This window comes from Serinus canaria, chromosome 4A, assembly GCF_022539315.1.
Source record: "Serinus canaria isolate serCan28SL12 chromosome 4A, serCan2020, whole genome shotgun sequence".
NCBI classification, from domain to species: Eukaryota; Metazoa; Chordata; class Aves; order Passeriformes; family Fringillidae; genus Serinus; species Serinus canaria.
The window spans coordinates 8,677,500-8,697,244 of NC_066318.1; the positions used below are offsets into that span (position 1 = coordinate 8,677,500).

At 42.1% G+C, this 19,745-nt stretch overlaps 1 protein-coding gene across 1 annotated transcript in view; it reads right to left on the reverse strand.

Moving 5' to 3' along the window:
* Positions 1-283: 283 nt before the first annotated feature.
* Positions 284-19,745, reverse strand: part of KIAA1210 (KIAA1210 ortholog) — a 38,558-nt gene continuing 19,096 nt past the window's right edge. The window contains 11 exon segments of the mRNA XM_009090529.4: positions 284-2,508; positions 5,542-5,641; positions 6,123-6,271; positions 6,992-7,664; positions 7,667-8,580; positions 9,332-9,449; positions 9,960-10,172; positions 11,648-11,713; positions 12,252-12,410; positions 14,829-14,958; positions 17,875-18,043. Coding sequence (XP_009088777.4) covers positions 2,336-2,508; positions 5,542-5,641; positions 6,123-6,271; positions 6,992-7,664; positions 7,667-8,580; positions 9,332-9,449; positions 9,960-10,172; positions 11,648-11,713; positions 12,252-12,410; positions 14,829-14,958; positions 17,875-18,043 — 2,864 coding nt within the window. The 3' untranslated portion in view covers positions 284-2,335.

The window sequence follows — 19,745 nt, forward strand, 5'->3', positions numbered from 1 at the left end:
TTCCTTCTTTGTTAAAGCACTCCAAAAATCTCCTAGAGCAGCTTCTTTGAACACATTCAAACAAGCATTTTCAAGTATGACCACAAGTGCCTGCCCTCAAACCAACCCTTCACAAAGGAGCAGTAACTCCAGAGCAACAGGACAGCCATCAGCACTCTCACCATGTTTTCAACTTAGGTTTAGAAAAGTTCTTTAGTCTGACCAGCTGTGTTGATCAGTCTTAAGTCACACAAAATGACCCCAAAACAAACTCTATGCAGTTTATCCATGTACAGAGTCAATATTGACCAAAGACATCTTTTTATTTCTTCCTGAATGAATGAGGGCCATCCATCCCTCTTCACAGAAATGATATCATCATCACTGGCAACAGCATTTAATAGTAAACCAAACAGGGGGATGGAATACAAAAGGGGTTCCTTCAAGACAAGGATTACAAAAACATATATACATACCAAACATAAAAGACAGGAACAATATTAAGATCAAAAGGAAGCACAGGGAAAGAGAGATTATAGAATCCATTGCAGTGCTTTGGGTGAAGAATCACAGTCCACATTAACAGAATAAGACAGTTTGCTAAATATAGAAAGGCCTGTGTTTAACACAGGGTCAGTAAGCTTGTGGTGGGATGACAACTGTACAAACTCTAGGAATCATAGCTGAGTAAGTTCTTTTACATTACGCTCAAAAAGTTTCAGAGCAATACAAAAGTTTCGGTTCTTTGTAAGGAAATAAATGCTCCTAAAGCAGAGAGAAAGAAGTTACAAAATAGGCATTAATTACCAAGCCACTCCTTGTTTCCTTAGCAAGTGAAACTCCTATTCTTTCTGGTGTTAGTCCAGAATAAATAGTATCTATGGATTCTGAGCCTTCCTGGGCAAGTAAGTTTTCACCTTTATTTTAAAAAATCACAGTCTAGATACTGGTTAATACTGTTTTCAAATTGCAAAAACTACATAATAAATTCAGGCCAAAACTGGAAGATTACTGCTTGAGCTGATCTGAAACCAAATTTCTTTGGTTTGCAGTTACTCCTATCAATAGATAATATTTTCCTTTAAAAATTCTGACCAACTTTTCAGCTAAAAACAGTCAATCAGCTTTCAGATTTTGCACTGACTGTAAACAAAAAACTACATAAACGTGCAATTCTGCAAGAACTGGAAGCACCAGTAAGTGCCACTGTCTCTTAAGCCACCAACATCATTCCACAAAGCTTATTTTTCAAATGTCTGCATCCTTCAAAGTCAATAGCAAAACTTTTGTGAGTTTGAGTGACTGCAAGGCCAGGTCCTGAGAGAATAATCCTGCTCCAGCTGCACATTCTCAGACTGCTGTTGGGTTAATGGTTAAAGACTGATGAGACAAGAAGGAAAGCAGATGCCCCTTTTATGACTATCACATACAATTGACTAAATATACATCCTTATGAAGATGGAGGGTGGCATTTCTGGAAAAGAAGATGCCACTTTCTAAGGAGCAAGTTCTCCCCCCAACACACTCTTTAAGAGAAACAATTGGCTGAGGAATCTCATCAAAAAATCACTATTTGCCATACTTAAAGAAAGGAAGGGGTTTTTTAGTAGAATGTTTAATTTACCCAGATTTCTAAAGGTACAGCTAAAAGCAGACACATGCTACAGTGAGGTGGTTTTCCAGCGCCTGGCAGAGAACAGGTGTGCAGCTCTGGGCCATTGCAGGGGCTCTCTGTGAGCAAAGCACAAGACCATCAGCACTGAGACTTCAAATCACACAAAAGCCACAACCACTCCAACTCAGATGTGCTTAGATCTTACAGCTCTCACAAAAGAGATCATTTACAATCTGAAGCAGAGTCAGGCTGCCCAGCATAGAGCCCTAGAGAAAGAAGTGATGACATCAGTGTCCATGACTCATGGTGCGTCAGTGCCTGGCATTGAGAATATTTTAAAGCATACCTTAATTTCTTAGCTCAAAGCCAAACCCTACAAAATACTGTACAGTCTTTTTAAAAGAACAGGTTTCTTTAAAAGAAACTTTAAAAACGTATTTTGCTAGAGAAATGTTTCAAAAGCCTGAAGCATGTCTTTTCAGAACATCACCATCAGATGTGTAAGCATATAAAAATGAATCAAAGTTTCCTAGTGTCTGGTAGTAGGAAATACTCAGCTTCCTAATACATCAGATTAAGCCCACAATGGCATTTCTTCATTATGTCTTTATATACAACAGTCTGATCAAAAGTTTTAAGGCTCTTATTTCTCAAAAGAAAAAAAATGGTCACAGTAAAGAAGGGATTAAGTGGAGTTAACACAGCTATTGGCAATGCAAAGAAGGATGGTCCTGTCATTTGCTATTGTACAATCTGGGGCATTTCACTCCATGCTTTGGCTTTCTTCTTGGCCAGGGACAGCCAGGGTGGTTCAGCAGGACTGCAGGGTGTCATTGGCAGGTTAGAGGAGTGCCTTGCTTCCTTTTCAACAGCAGGAACCACAGATGCTTCCTGAGAAATTGGTCCAACTTTACCTGCCCATGAGAAGATACACATCACTCATCAGAAGTCCAGAGAGTTAAAAAATCAGTTTCTGCCAATACTATTTTCTTCTCACAAAAGAAACTATTTTGCAGCCCACAATGCTTGTGACTCACCAATAAGACAAAACAATTATTAATTGGCTATTGCTGGCACTCTCTGGCCCAGCTACAGCAATGGTGAGGACCAGCTCTTGCAACAGGAAAATTGATACTAAACAGTGAGTAATGTGCCCATAAAAAAGTCTTCTCCTCAGTCCAAACAGCAAGTGTCCAAACCCAGATAAATGAAGGACATTTTTCAAAATTCTTCAAGCATGTGAAGACTATAGCCCCAGTTATTTCTCCAACTCAGATTCTTGGTTAATTAATCTCTTAAATTTTCAAACTCTTGATTTCTGTTAAACTGCACAGCAAGGAGTTCCACAGGCTAATTATGCCCTGTAAGAGCAAGAAAATCTAGGAATAAGACTTCTGAGTATGCAGGAAAACAGAAACAAAATAGCTGCAGGATAAGAATTACTCCAGGCTTGCTGTGGAGTTAAAAGTTTATGTTTTCCAATACTGAGAAGACTTAAAAGATTTTTTTTTAGTCTTCACTGCCAACACAAATATTGCTCCAGCAATATATTAAATACCAGGTAGGAATCAAACCACTGCTTTATGTACTTCCACTTGTAAGCTATGGAGGTAGATGGTACTAGGTGTCCCTCTTGATACAGCCTAACAGATGCCTGCCATACTCACAAAGGATGAAGGAACAGATAATGCTTCTCTGATGGCTTTGAGTTCCTATCTAGAAAAGTCCTGCTCCATTCACCTTGTTTGAAATTTTTCAGACTTAATGTCTAAGCCTTGTTAAGTAAAAGAAGCTTGATCTTGCTTGCACTGAAATCAATGGAAAATATCCATCAGCTCCATTAATCACACTCCATGAACAGAGCCAAAATAGTTCCCATTTTCACTCAGGAGGTCTCTGGTCTTTTAAAAGTTCTGGCTGGTTGATAGTTCTTGCAGGAGGCAAACTATACTTAAGAATACTGGAGGTAGGATACTGTCCATTAAACAGGCTGCAGCTCTACATACACAAGAAATTTTCAGAAGTATCTAAGATGAGGTAGGATTTCAAGGGTTACTGAAATTCTGATTTTGAAAATCATTTGACCATTTTGGGAGAGAACTTTCTTTATAATAAACACAACAATCCAAATAAATAACTCCTCTGGATATTAACTCTACATCCTTTCCACCAGCAGCACTTTCAACTAGACAAAGTCCTCTCTGGGCTAATGGGAACCAAATCAGAGAAGAGTTTACATTTGGGATTCCAAATTTCCTTCTCATGTGGAGGTAGTGCTGAACATTTCCTAAATTATAGGGCCTGGCTTCCTGAGCAGCAGAAGAGCAGAGTTTTCCTTAAACATCAGCACTAGTCAGAGCTTTTAGTGATGCTCAAGTCATGGGACACCAGAATATGCCTACAAATGCTACGTCTGGAGGCAAGGAAACAGGCAGTGGATGTCAGGAAACCAGGCCACTTCCGGGGAACAGGTGATCCACAAAAGTTTGTAATTCTGCTGTAAGCACCACAAAGACTGCAAGTTCTAGTGAACAAGTAGCAGAGCAATTTGTGGAGTTCTGAATTCTGACCAAAGGCTGCTGGGCTTCCAAGGTTAGGATGATGCAAGATACAGAAATCCAGTCAGCCTTTCAGAGGAAGACCTCATCTGAGAAAAATCAGCCTGTTGATGTTCCATCTCTCACTTTGCACCTAAAACCATAAGACAAGCAGAATCCTTTTTAGAATGTGTGGTATTTTAATCACACTTACACACAAAATTAGCTGCAACCAACATCAGAGCTTCTGTGTTGGTGCAAACACCCTGAGCCAGTCACCTACTGTGGTAAGGGTGAAAGTTAATTTTGTAGAGCCTGTAGATTCAGAAATGGTTAACAGCTCTAGCAATAACTAGTACAGGTAGTAGCACAGAGGTGCTGCCAAATATCTCCAGTACAACTCTGGGTGCTGCTGGGTTACACAGGGAAAGAAAGGGGCCAGGTGCATGGGCTCTTTCCAGACAGCATCTCTCACTGTCTCAGCAGCAGGAATCTGCAGTGGAAAAGCCACAGGTCTGGCACCGTGGTGCATTTCTTACCCACCTGGGCAGCATCTGCAATCAGTAGCTTTCAGCTAGCACAATGTGCTTTTACAGCTGAAGGGCTGGCTTCTCTGTGTCTAGCTGGAGTGTGCTGCTGAGGCTTGGCACTGCCCTGAGTAAGGGAGGGAGAAGCTGCAGCCCAGCCTTGGAAGAGGTAATGTGAGTCACCAAGTGAGTCACACTCCTCCCCTGCATCTTTAATACAGAGAAACAAAGCTAAGTGCTCAGGAGAGGGGCCCTCCAGCCTCTGTGTTCACCTGAGGGTGGAACTGACTCTACAGAAATTATTCTTGATACATGTTTATCAAATTATTCTTGATACATGTTTATCTCTTCCACACATCCGGCCATCTTCTGCACCTCACTGCTCTCATTGTTAGAAAGTATTTCCTAACATCTAAGCTAAACATCCCCTGGTGCATTTTAAGTTCATGCTGGCCATAAAACACTTGTTTTTTTAAAAAGCCTTGTTCTCTGCAGAAAATTTAGTTGTCTTTTCTAGACTAAACAACTCCACTCCTATCAGCATTTCCTGGCTGACTGGAGATCTAGAAGACCTGACCTTTTTTGCTGCTCTCTTCTGGACACTCTCCAACTCCCATTTCTATTCTTTAGTGCTGATCATGGCCAGTAATAAATCACCAGATGTTTATATGCCATTTCATGAACTGGCAGTGGAGATAAGAGTTCCTCACTTGCTCTCTCTGCTGAGCAAACAAGCCATTATGTCGACTTGTACAAAAACATGGTCTGAATAGGCCTTATATAAAGTGTGCTGATTATAAAAATGGTGTCTCTCTTCCCCCATCCCTGCCACCCACACCACTGACTGCTGCAAACTGTAGCCACTATGTAAAGAAAAGAATACCTGCTGCTGCAGACACACCAGTCTTTGTTTGTGTTTTCTTGTCCTGAGAGCTGGAAGGCATCTTCTTCTTCAGAGGGTTCTCACCAGCACACATCTCTGGCTGCAGCATGAGGAGAGAAGAAAAGAATGCAGCTGACTGCCAGCCATGGGCACTCATAAAGCTCACCCTGGCAACCTCTCAAACCTGCCTGCAGAAATGCAGCAAAAGCCAGGCAAGGATGGCTGGGAACATCCTGTAGGAGGGAGGGAGAAGGCAGTGAGGAAGTTAATGCAACTCAAAGCAGCTACATAAACATGCTCTGGGCAATAAGAAAGCTCTGAAAAGGTTCAGGTTTCAGCAGTGCAAAGAAAGATATAGGAAAAGCCAGCTGTGAAAGGAATCCCTGTGACAGTGCAGTCCTGGGCATTTGCTCACTTGCATCACTTGTCTGTCCCAGTGTTTTAGAGGCCAGGCCTGCAAAGCTCTCTTTGGGTAGTGCTCACAACACACCTCCCACGAAGCCAATATTGAGCAGTTTGCAGAAGTACCCAGGTGACCTGGGGCAGGATTCCCACCCATGCAGCATTACTTGGTACTCTACCTCCCCTTGATCCACTTTGGCCAAAGCTTTGTCTTCATCTTTATGTTCTTTGGCAAGAGGGTGGTCCTGGAAACCCTTTTGTTTCAGCTTTGCCATGGAGACCCAAGCTGGTTCAGAGGAAGCAGTTTCCAAATATGGAGAGACTTTTTCTACAAAAGAAGCATTTTTGAAGTAAAGAAGGGATTTAGGTCAATTCACATTTTAAATCCTTCAGCATCTGTAACACCCTTTGAACATGGTGGAGATAAAATTACCTTCCCTGATGATTTTGTCCTTGGCAATAACTGTTTTTTCTGTTTATTCTCCAGTTTTAGACTCAACTGTGCTTCTGTCTAAGTCTATGGCAGATGTCCCACTGAGATCACTGTGAACTGGATTCTGCCTTTGAAACAACATCCTTCCCCTGCAGATTAAATGAGTACTACAGTAATGATTTTTTCATGTAGGCAGTAAAATACAGGCCTCCTTGTCACTTTTAAAATATTTTAAATTAAATAATTGTATAAAAAAATAAATCTCACCTAATGCAACTCCTAGTTAAGGTTTGAGCAGCCACCATCTGAATTTTTAACTAAAGCTGCAGCAAGTTTTACAAATCACAAATACCTCATACCAGAAATGCTTCAGAGGCATTTAAGCTATTATTCTGTTGTTCTTCTTGCTGGAACACACCCTTCATTAAGATAAGCCAAGAATTCTCTTGACTGGCCAAATCATCAAGCCAATTAAATTATAGTGGTGATGAACTCAAGGCTGAATTTAGTTCTTAGCCAAGAGGATTTTTAAAGTTTTTTTTGTGTTGCTCTGCCAAGACTGTTTACATGACCACTGTTTTCTACAATGTTTGGATACAAATACAGCACAAATACCTGAAGGTTTAAAACCATTTTGCTTCTTTGCCACTTCTTCTGATCTTGCCTTGGTAGGATTTTTGTTTTCTAGGAGATCTGGTTTTTTAACAACTGATTTTGTGTTGACAGGAAGGCTTGGAGGTGGCTTCCCAGTGCCCATCAATTTCTGATCCTCCTTGAGTGAAGCAGAAGAAGCAACTGGAGCAGCTGAGGGGAGCAGCTTTGGAGGCTCTACACGGCTTTCGTTCTTGTACTTTAGTAAAGATGATGTTCTTCTTAGTCTGACCCCAAATGGGCTCTCAAAGTTTTGTGTTTCATGGTCAGCCCACTCCACAAAAGAATTCAAGTGCAGATCTCTGTCCTTACAATCTCGATCAAATCTATCTGAGTTGGTTTTTGCTGTTTCCTGCATAACTGCATCAAAACGTGTGGGCTCTTTAGTCAGTCCTTCAAAGAACTCTGGTCTTATAGGGGATGTTGGAGAACTTCTGGAATAGGAATCTTCCTTTGAATTTGAACCCCCTGAGAGAGATCTTTGCCATGCTGGTGCAATGGTAAATCTGACTGGTTTAGCAGAAGCAGCCTTCAGTGGACTCTTTACATTTTCATTTGATGACTGACTGCCTTCTGCTGTTTTTCTGTGAGAAGCTGTAGTGCCTACCTTACTGTCAGCATCACAAGATATATTACTCTTCAAGCCAGCCAAACTTGAAGAGGCAAGACACCCAATGGAAAGTTTTTCAGAAATGCATGATGTGCTGGCCTGTTGACTGCCTTGGTTACCCTTTGAAACAGGAACAATTTCTGCTTTAAAACATGCTTCCAATTTACTGCAAGGTACCACACAAACTGCTTCTGAGACAGGTGCAGCAGGGTCCATTTTTTTTCTACACTGTCCTTGGATAACTGAAATTCCATAATTTCACAAGTTTCTTTGTCATTTTTTGCTTCTGAACTCTTTTCAGACCTCAAATCAGCCACTGTCTTGATGTCAGAACAAGACTCTGCATCAGCTACTGCAGCTTGTGGAGTACCCAGTGCAACACCTGAGACAGCATGGCTGGAATGATTCCCAGCAGTACCAAAGCAGAGTTCTTCCTTGCCACTAAACAGTGGATCCCCCTTTTCCTGGGCTTTAATGTTTGGATCCACAGAATTGACTGAGGAACTCGGTGCAACTTCTGGCAATATATCCGTGCCAGATGTTTCCATACCCCTGCTAAACAAGTCAGCTGCTGGCATGTCTGGAGACACAGCAGCTTCTCCTGCAAGTTGTTGCAGCTCTGGAAGTGCAGGTACTTCAGCACTGGTACTTTGAGGATGTGTTTTTAATTCATGAGCAGCCCCATCTGCAGAGTTCATCCCTCCTGCACTGTGGTGTCCTTGCAGGTTCACTGGAGAGGGCTCAGGCCTCAGGAGAAGTGTGGCTCCCTTGTAGTGATGGCCCACACCAGGAAGGCACCCATCCTCTTGCAGCAAAGCACAGGGGTCTTCTACCACAGGTGAGGAATCACAAGAGCCAGGGGCAGCATCAGGGGGAGTTTTTACACCTGGTGTCTCCTTAGAACCACCTCCCTTTGCACAGTGTCCCAGCTGGGCTGGTAGTCCTGTATTGAACAGAGGAAGAGAGTGTGCACTTAGAGGTGACAATTCAGACTCCATCTGTGTGCATCCCAGATAGTGCAGTCCTTTAACAGGAATGCCCCATGTCTGGGCACTGCTGATTGATAAACAAGCTTGTTCAGAGCCTATTTAGGAATGGGCTGTCCAAGTGAGAGACCAATAAAATTTCAGTTTGAACATACCTAATCCAGGGAGTGACTGAAAGTTGCTGTCTGTTTCAGGTGTACACATTAGCTGCTGTTCAGCTGTTTCCTGTGCATACCCCTAGCTGTAAGACCACTAGCCAGATTTCTCTAGACATTTCTGCATGTGTGTGCCTAGAGAAGCCACCTACAATGACTGGGAAAATTCTCTCTGGGTGAGTGGCAAAGGAAGATCCACTAAACAGAAGCCAGTCAAAGTCACCTGACACACACAAAATATAATGCTGTGGTTCAGGTTTTTCTGAGTGTCAAGGAACTCAGATTCACACACTGAGGTCCAGCCAGCTGTGTAGGACATGTGCTTCTGAAAATGATGCTTTCAGCTCATGTGTTTTTTTAGTGCTGCCCTCAAAGTTCACCACTTCAGCATCACTTAGTTGAGTGTACTTGACTTTTTCCATCACAACAATTCAGCAGCCAGGATTGGTTTTATGTTACAGAACCAAAAGGTGCCTAGTTTGGAAGGACTAACAATTCAAACAGGTCCTGTCAGGGCTATGCAGAAGAGTTCAAGCACCCAAAGTAGCAATACCTGTGTCTTCATTACCTTCCCAATCACTTTTATGTTTGTCGCTCTCAAGTAATTCTGCTGAATTCCCCTTCCTTTCTGGAGTTGCAGGAAGACAAGTTTCATTTTCCAGCTGCTCCACCTAAAGAAGTGAAGAGGCTTTAATTAAAGAATCATGCACAAAAAATGCAGTTTATACACATGCATTTCTATGAATACTCAAATCATAGAAACAAAACCTCCCTCCTGTAATTTACCAACACTGTGGGTAATGTACTATTCTACTTGAAAACTAGATTTGTAAAATAGACTTAGGCCTCTATAAAACTGACATTTAGTTTTTCAAGCACCAGAAGTGTTTTTATGAATGAACATAACCCACAATTTTTGGATAAATAATGAAAAACAAAAATCGTGATCTTTCAGTTTCCATGATATTTAAATTTCCAGAGTCTTTTTTGGTGGTTGGTTGGTTGGTTGGTTGGTTGGTTGGTTGGTTGGTTGGTTGGTTGGTGCAAAAGAGATGTTCTCCCTTCTTCCAGTGGAAGAAGTAAAGGAACGTGGATAGGAAATAAAAAAGAGATTAAAATGTCAATTTAAAACTCACACTCCTTTCCTTCTGCCTGGTGATTCTCTTGCAGAAAACACCCACCTGGAGGGGCAGCTGGTGCTTGTTGGTGAAGCCCTTCTGTTTGCGAGGGTTGATGGCAATCCTGTGCCTGGCTGCTGAGGTGTCCAGGCAGCCCAGAGGACTGGCAGGGAGGGTGAAATCAACAGGAAGGAAGATGCTGCCTTGGGGCACGGGGGTCCCCTGAGTGGCAGAGGATAAAGGACTGATGGGCCTGGAGGAAGCTCCAGAAGGTATCTGTAAAACAGAAATACAATGCTGTGGATGTTTTGCTTTGCTTCCCCACATCTCTGGAACATTTCCTGTATTAGCTCGTTCCATTTCAGAAGCTTGAAGGGCTGTAGTTTTGAATATAAATCCTCATTTTAAAAGGCATGCCCAAAGTCACCTGTGCAGAGAGATTCCTGGGGTCTGTGTGTTCAGCCGAACCCACGGTACAGAACACAGAAAGAGAGATACCTGTCTCTGTCACAGCCTCAGCCTGTCCCCCCAGCTCCCCCCTGCAAAGCCCTTTGCAGTTTATGCACACACCAGCAGGAGACACTGCTGCCGCTTGTACAGCTGCCTCTTCATCCAGAAACGCGACCCGCCGCAGAAATACATTATTTAAAAGCCACAGGAGCGGCACGGATGCTTGCTCCTTATTATCTCTCAGAAAGCTGCCATAGCTGCTTTTCTCTTTCAATATCAACTTTCAGGAAAATCAAACGCTTTTCAGAATACCAGAACCATCTTCCAGACAGTGATGTGGATCTCATCCTCACAGCAATGCTGCTCTGGGGAACTGAGCAGCAGTAACCTAGGATTGTGCAATCAAAATAAAGGGTTTACAGAAATGTTTGTACAAAAGCCCCCTAAAAGTGAAGTTTGTGTGGTTTTGCTACAGTTTTGAAATGCAGACCAAACTTTCTGGAACACTTGCAAAATGTCCCAGACGTGCCAAAGAAGCTTCATTCACAAAGCTGGGTGACACACAGCCAATGCTCTGTGCCTGGCATTTGCAGTTTAGTTCTGTTTAAGCTTTGGATATAACACAGCATTTCAGACACATATGCTGATGGAGCTTTGAAGATCACGAAAATCATGAAGATCATGTCCACATCTCATCTACAAAAACTGTCAAGGTACATCAAAAAATATCACCTCTGCAAATTTTTCCAATCTGGTCAAGGACTGTGTTGTTCTGAGAGCAGAACCTGCTGCTTCTCATGGTCATTTATCATCCAAAGAAAATTCCAAATTAAAAATTATTCCACACCCTTTCCTGTGGAATACCTGCCATCAGGAAAGGCTGGTGCTGCAATCATTTCCCATGATAAGAGAGATGGAGGGCATTGCTCACAAGCCTCTGCTGATGGGAAGGTGTGATTATTTGGTATGGGGGCCCTGGGACACGGGAGCAGAATTGAAGTGCTTTGCCTGGTCCAGTGTTTTATGTAACTTTATGGATTCATACAGTCACAGTGCTGCCTCTGTGCTGTTCACACAACCCACCTACCAATAGATTTCTGCCTGTCTTTATTTCTTATTGAAAACCCTGAGAGGTACATTTCAAGTATCATTTGCCTCACTCTGGACTCTTAAAGATTTGTTTCCTAGGATACATTGTACCCAGAATCAATTTTAAAAAATAAAATTACTGTACTGGCTCCATACAGACTCCATATGTGCCTTCTCAGGGAAGTTTATTAGCAGGAAAAGGAGCTATTTACCTGTTCATCTTCACTGTCTGTCCCTCCTAAACTCAAAGAGCTATGACGCTGAACAGGGTTGGAGGACTGTGGGATAAAAGGAGGAAGAGGGTAAGTCAAGGGAAGTGTCACACTGAATTCTCTTGAGCTGGATATCCAGTGCTAATTATGAGAGAACACAAGAGGAAAAGTAAAGGAAGGGTCACTGGGTCCCTGCCTTACACATTAGGTTTAATTTCTTCACTAGCATCAAACATAAAGCAAGGGAGATTTCTCCTGCATTGAGATACACCAGGAAGGCTGACCACAGGAGGCAGTACATTTTATAAAGTTATTTTGGGTTATTGTTTTAAAATCATCAGATTTACAAATTCTCACAAGTTCACTGAAGTCTGAAATCACACATTTGCTAATGATAAAAGTCAGAGTCCTGGTCCACATAAAAACATGGCAAATTGCACCCAGACAGGGTATTTGTAGGGTCAATTTCTAGGTATAGCTCAGAGTGAAAAGTCCACAATCCATCTAGGCAATTTCTTCTGGTTCCATCATATACAAACAAACAAAATAGTCTTCCCCTTCTCTAGGCAGATTTTCTCTTTTCTGTATGGATGGTCAATTTTACCTTGTTTGGTGAATCTTTCAGAGCTTCATGAAGGGTTGAAATTTCAGGAGGGCTTCTAGGTAGACCATCATCTTCAGAAACAGCACCTGCATCTTCCAGTTTTTTCCCAGTTATAACAAGAGGAGGTGATCCAAGTTTGACATTCTGCTGCAACTGAAGCTGTGGTTGAAATACAGAATATAAACTTTTAATGGTAAAATTTAAAGATGTTCTGGACATTGTAACCTAGATGCTTCTATTAGATATGCAGAATCTTTTAGTCAACAGAAGAACAGACCATTTATAGAAAAGAGCCATTAATAAAATTTTATCCAGCTACATTGATCAAGGACCCATAATTAAAACTGGCATTAATATAAAATTAAAAATTAAAATCCGTTTTATTCAGTAATTTAACACAAGGAGACAGAAATTTCACCATTCCAGAAAATTTACTTCAGATTAACTTTATTTAAATTAAAAACTTTCAAGAGTCCAGATTTAATTCTTTAGTCACATAAATTTAGGTACTTAGTCACACAAAGTATTGCCAGTTAGCATTCCCAATCCCAGGTTTATGGAGTCACCTTTCCCTCTCAAAGCCCTTCCAAATTTGAGAGCTTGTTACAACCCTCTCCCACACAAGTAGCTGAGTCACGATTTTTATACAACACCAAATTAATTTCATTTCTGGTCCACCCTAATGAATTGCTTGTTAATTTTCCCCACCATCACATCCTGGTCATGTCTACAGCAAGGATGGTAACAGCAGCCTGGTACAACTTTGTTTGTAAAGGAGTGTGGGGATTCTTTTCCAGGATTGCACAAAAGAATGCTCTGGCCAGCCCTGACCCTAGAAAAATACAACAAAGTCTGCAAACTCACAAGCAGCCAGATGTTCCCTCAAACTAAAAATGTTCAGATCTCAGGAAACACCATTACTAAAATTCTTGGCTTAAGTCTGTCAGCTGTGACAAAGCTGGAATAGAAACAAGGTCTGAACACAAACTTTGTCCTTCAACTGAAAACATCTCAACAGAATATTTCCAAGATAAACATGCAGACTTAACTTTTCTGTTTCTTTGCTTATTAAACCATTTTGGGTAATTTTAAGCCTAGCTTTGTGTTTTCTTGTAATCTATGCAGTCATTTACACCTCTGTAAAATAGACCTAAGAAGCTGCAATTCTTATTCAGCAAGATGAATTTATAATTCCTACAGATCTAGCTGCCACACAGGGTAGCACAATGTCTAGAACACCAGTGCCCCAGTTCCAACAGCTTCCTTTTGCAATTTATGGGCAATATATTGCAATACTGTGACACAGGGGCAACACAAGGCATACAATGTAAGTGTGCACTTAACAGGAAGGAAAGGTCAGCAAATCAATTTTGCTTTGGTCTCTTTTCACAACTTCCTGTCTTAGATTTATTATTAAATGTATTACATGCAGACAGCAAAGTGGTGTGGGGGAAACTGAATTTGCATTCTGTCTTCTACTGGTAGAAGTTAATTTACATTGCTAAGAAAGTAACTGCTTTTATTAGTGCTTGGCTTTTATTCTGACAAGAGTCAAGCTCACAGAAAAAGCCTGTCTGTCAGAGCTCCAAAAATAGTGCTGGCAGTATTACATTACTGTGCAGGATGATGGATGGAGAGAGGGCACAGTGGACTGCAAACAGCATGAAAAGAGCTTTTCCCCCCAACAATGTTCTGTAATATACAAACATGTTTTCTTCTGCTACTCCTTTAATTATACAAAAAACAGCTTTGCCTGTTTTGCAGTCTCAGAAAGGAACAAGTCTCTCTGTGCATCTTCTATTACTTAACATGTGACTCAATTGTCTTTTGCAACATGAAGCTCACACTGAGCAAAGGAGGAATTTCAATGACCTTTGGCTCCTTATCAAGCATTTGTATTCAGTCTCTGGAAAAACCTTAAACTTTTATCTGAGTGTTCCAAGCTGGGCAGCTGGTGAAATGCAATTAATATAATCAACAGCTCATAAGGGAGCTGTCAAGGAGGGTTCAGTATTGCCTTGGAAGAAGGAAATGACCCAGCAGAATACAGTATCTTTTGCTGGCAGAGATCAGGAGAATAAACATATAAATAAAGCTGTCAGAGCATCCTGACATATCCATCATCCCACACACTTACACAGCCACTGGCACTACCATGTATAGTGAAAACATCTGAGCCAGAACTGCCAAAAAGAGTAACACAAATAATGTATCAAGAATAACAGTGTAAGGGACACACTACAGTATAAATTATTGGCTTTAACACAAAATCAGTAGCTATGAAATAAAGAACATAATTCCCATTGGAAGAGGACACACTTAATAAAGAAAGCTTCCAAGAGTTCATGAACTGGATTCACATCACACACTATGAGACCTGGGCAAGGCTGAAAGCACCAAGACTGCTCAAAAATTCAGCTTCCAAGAGGCAGAGCAGATGCAGAAGTAGCAAATTTGGCTTTAGACACTTCAGTCAGCAAAATCCTAAGGCACACAGCAAAAGGAACCAAGCAACAGACTTTCCTGGCAGAGAGCTGACAAAAAGCAGCACTTCTGATGAGGGGATGATGTTCTCACCTGTAAAGCTTTCACTCTTCCAGGTCTGTTTTCCTGAGACAAGACATCACCTGTCACATTTCCTGGTGCAGACTCCAAAATGAAGACACTGTCATGGGACAAGGCTTTGTTTCCCATGCTACCCTTGGGCCTGGAATGGAAGGAAGATGAGTGGTCATGCACTGGGTACATCCCCACACCACTAGGACAGAAGGATGATAAAGAGGCCAGAGTGGGATGCATCATGCTTCACCTCAAATTTGTGCATGTTTAAGACAGTCACTGTTTGCTTCTTTGATACTCAGAAGAGAGGAGGAACACATTTGATCCAGTGCAGATGTCCCTTTGCAATGCACTCAGCATCTGCACTGAACACACAGGTCAGTTTGCTGACTAGAGGGGGAGTCCAGTGTGATCAGGTCCCATGTTAGGAGTTAGGTGGATGCAAACCACCCTAAGAAAGGTCTACATTGCAGAAAGGGACCACAGGAGTCCCCTGTCCTCCTTTGGTGGCAGCGTGGCTAACAGGATACAGCTTTTGCAGCCTGGTGTGTGCCATACCTGCCAAAGATGGTGGATTGTTTTTTCCCTTCTTGTAAATGTGGGCAGAAAATTTAACTTTGATAAATTAACAAACTTGGCTCAAATCCTCTCATGTCCAGCAATAAAACCAGTAGCATTCACCCATATTCTAAATATGATCAGATCCCAAGTGTATTAAAAACTGTAGCTGGGACAAGTGCCCATGGCTGCAGTTACAGACCCATCAATGGCCAGGTTAAAGTGCCTAGGTAAGACATTCCTGCTCTGTTTCTGTGCTCACAGGGTGTTCAGCCCAGTGAAGCAGTGATGTTCCCACAGCAGCTCTTAACTGAGCTGTAATTAGCTGAGATTGATTGGGCTTGGCTATCAAGTTATGCAGAGCAAATTTTGCACTTCAGTGGCAAAACAAGGAAGGCCCCAAATCATTTATTAACCAAGTTCCACCAGCATAGGCAGGTACTATTTGCACATTTCTTTGTCCAAAAGACAAGGATAGCCTCTACCAGGATTTCATCCCAGTCTTGAACTGGAAAGCATCATAGAGTATTTTCTCATTGTTGGCCATGAGACTATTAACAAATTCAAATTACAAGGATTCCTTGGCTCAGATGCTGCACAGGCAATGCTCTGCCTCTGAAAGTTTAACTCTGGGGAACAGAGGATGATTAGGAACACAACTCTGACATGAGAAACTCAGTATGTCAGAGCTCTTCTGCAAGGGAGTAAAACAGGCTGTTTGCCTAACCAAAGAGAGACTCTACCTCTCTTTCTTTAGAAGCTGAGAAAGACTGAACATTCATTAAGTAAATGCACTATGTAAAAAACCCCAAACAAATTACTCTTTTTCCTCCTGCATCCCCCTTCTTCACATCTCCAGAGACACCTCCCCTAGCTGCTGAACTAACCCTTCTGTTGCCCCAAAGGTGCAGTCAGTCAGTCTGCAGTTATACACAGCCTCACAGCAGGGCAAAATAAATTTGCTCTAAGTTTATGTTGTGTTGAAGGCAATCAGAGCTGTTTCTCTCACAGCACAGGTCAGAGTTTGTGCTTCCTCCCATTATCCACCATGGTTAATGTCTGTGTAAGTCTACAGGACAGCAGCTCTACACACAAGCAAGGCACTTGCCCTATTTCATCATTAATGAAGCCATCCCATCCTTTTGTGTTTGATTTTATAGTCCTTTTCAGCATGAGAGGTACCCCATATGGGCAAGACACAATTTTACTGCATGAAGAAAAACAGTCATGCAGCTTTTCTTTACTGCAATGTATGTTCACTATTAGCTGGCATATTTTATTATTGCAAAGAATGCATGTGCATGAGGATGTATTTGGCTTTCCATCTGGGGATTCTTTACCCATAAGGGCTGAGGTCTCTTTGTTCTTGAGACTGCCAGTACAAGATTTCTATCTTTTTTTCCCTCTCTGCATATGTATCAGATGTGTTGGCAAGAGAATTACTGTGTTTTCTTCTAGCAGTCACCAGCATTAAAAAAAAAAAAACCAAAAAACAAAAAACAACCATAGGATTAAATATAGAATATAGAATTAACTGCAGCTTTAGTACAGATCAGTCTCTTATGTGCAAATCTACATTCCTCTGTAATTCCAGGCAGTATAAGTATATGCTTATGTACATGCATATGTATATGTATGTGTGTGTGTATGCATTTGTATATTTCTGCTGAAGCTAAGGATGCACTAACTAAAGCCCAGATGTTTCAGCCATTGCCTGTCCACACTGATTTCCCTATACAAATGCTCAATTCATTCCTGTGTATCTACATTCAAGCTTCCCACCAAACCAGAGGAAATGATGGGACTCTAGGGGCAGTCGTTGTGTAGTTTGATGGTCTAAAGATCATTAGTGAAGCAGTGCTGGCAGTGCAAGCTGACAGCCTGTATCACACTGACTGAGAAAAGGACATGGCTTTGGACTAACACCATTCAGGGAGCTGAGAAATGCTACTGGCAAACCTCACTTACATGCACAGCCCTCCAGGGGTGGCTGACACAAAACCAGGGCCCTTCAGGTTGTTATCTGTGCCTAAAGGGCTGGGTAAGAGATTTAAAGAAGCAATGACACACTGATAATATACCAGAAATACTTTTCTCTTTACTGCAGCCATGACAGAGGGCATCACTGATGCTGAAAACACCCACACAGCTTCACAGTCTTCTCTGTACTCAGTACTCAGTCACCATCCTCTTTTGTGGAGGTGCTGCTGATCAGACCCTCCTAGACAGATTTCAAACACTAAAAACAATCAAAGCAATCTGGGCTATCTGCACTCTTAGACGAAGAGGTTGGATCACCCCTGGCCTGGCTGCCCTCCCCCTCCTTTCCAGGCTGACTCCTCAAGCACTAGCAAAGAAAGAGGAAATTCCTGGAATTCCTTCATCAGCATTAGGGCTTGTTTTGCACAAATTTGGACAGAGGCTGCTCCTAAGGGGCCAACTCATGCTTTCATCCTACTGCTGTGAGAGGTCCACTTTTATTTGTTTTCCTTCCCTGGCAGCTTACCCAGCCTCCCCCGGTGAATGAAGTGCAGCAGTGTTGAGCACAGCGATGCTGACATCGCTGCTGGACTGGCAAGGTTTTAAATTACTCTCTCCCCTGGGAGGTGGAGGTTCTTTCCTTTTCTTCTTGGCAAAGAAGTTCTTGAAAGTCTGAAATTTGGATTTTTTCTTTCCTGCGGCATGAAAAAAAAGAAGAAAATTTAGGAAAGTCGGTGGTATTGCTTAACTTGGGTAATGTTATCTCTTAAATCCTGGAGGAAGCCTCAAAGCTGGAGCAGCCCATTCAGTTTCAGTCAGCTCCTCTGTAAATAATTCAGTGCTGGAGTCCAGTGAAAGGTGAAGCTTCAATTCTTACATTTGGTTCCTACAGAGCAACACTGGCATTAAGCTGACAATAGTGGTGCCTACCTAGGTTCCAGTCCATGCAAAAATATTCTTTATGTAGAGAATGTATCTATCTACAACTGAACAGTGATCATGCTTGGTGTATTTTCAATAAAAATTGCTGTCACTGTCCTTAGGTATTCATGTTCTGTACTTAGTTTGGTTCAGTTCTGCTTACTCTTCATTCAGTGCTCTAAGGAGACAGCTCCTGAAGGACATTCAACATGGCCAAAAAGATTGAAACTGGAAAAAGAATTAATAAACTCCAAAACCAAAATATCTCTTTCAACATTAAACAACTGTCCCAAAATAAAATCAACAACTCCTTCAGGGACAAAGAAGCAAACTTAAACTAAGACATTGTCTTGCAGGACACGAAAGCCCCAAACAGAGCAGCCCTAAGAACACAATTGGAAAACTGTTAATTTGGTTTCAGATTTTCCACAGTCCAAATGAAAATACAAAAAGAATTTAAAAACCCACCATGAAACATCACTGGTCTTTTATTATTAATACGATCTAAGATAATTCAACATTCTTATGTATATTTTCTTTCAGCACACAAGTCCTGCATTTTGTCCCTGACCCTTACACTGAGGGGTCACTTTGAGTGGTTTGGGCCAAGCTATTGTACTGAGACCCCTGTGATTGACTTAAATACATACTCAGAGCAATAACATCATTGCTTAGCTGAGCCAGCTTCATTGTTCAATTAATACTTTACAGCAGTGGGCATAACACATGCCCACAGCTGGAGGATTCCTGCATAAGCAGGGCATTATTTCAAGACAATTATTTTCTCTCCCAGCAATGATTTAGTTGGTGATGCTCTGTCTCAACGTGTGCCCTGTACGTGCAGGGATCTCTGCCAATGGGCCTTATCTGGGCTGAAACTGCCACACACAGCTGCAGCAGACAGTGGCCACTTTGAGAAACAAACAATGATACTGAGATCTACTCCCCCTGTCTCCTCCCTGCTCCTCAGCCCAGTGCCAGCACCACGTGTCAGGACACACAAGGACATTGCCACAGTGTCCCCACCCCTGTGCAGAGCCCCCAGAGACCTGCAGCTGCTGCCCAAGTGACCTGGGCTGCTCCTGAGACCAAAGCATCTTTCAAACCATGGAAAAGCTCTCACTGCAGTCCCACAATAACAATGGGATGTGGCTGCTCTTGGGGAGAGTTCATCAGTGGAAGGCCTTTTTATCTTCCACTGCTGCTTATCAGGCAATAAGTGAATGAGGCAGCCACAGAAAACACACAGGTTGTGTTGCTGTGGCCCAGGCAACAGAGCTGATCCCAAGGGTTTGGGATTTGTTAAGGCTCCCAGAGGGCTCAATGAGCTTCATGCTGCAGCTGTAGCAAGAACTGGCAGGAGAACACAGGTCACACAGCAGGCACACACAGCCCCTCCAGTTAAACAAGCATTGTGAGTGTGCTTCAGAGCCTTTAGAAACACATCCTGACCATTCCTGTCTTTCCTATCCACAG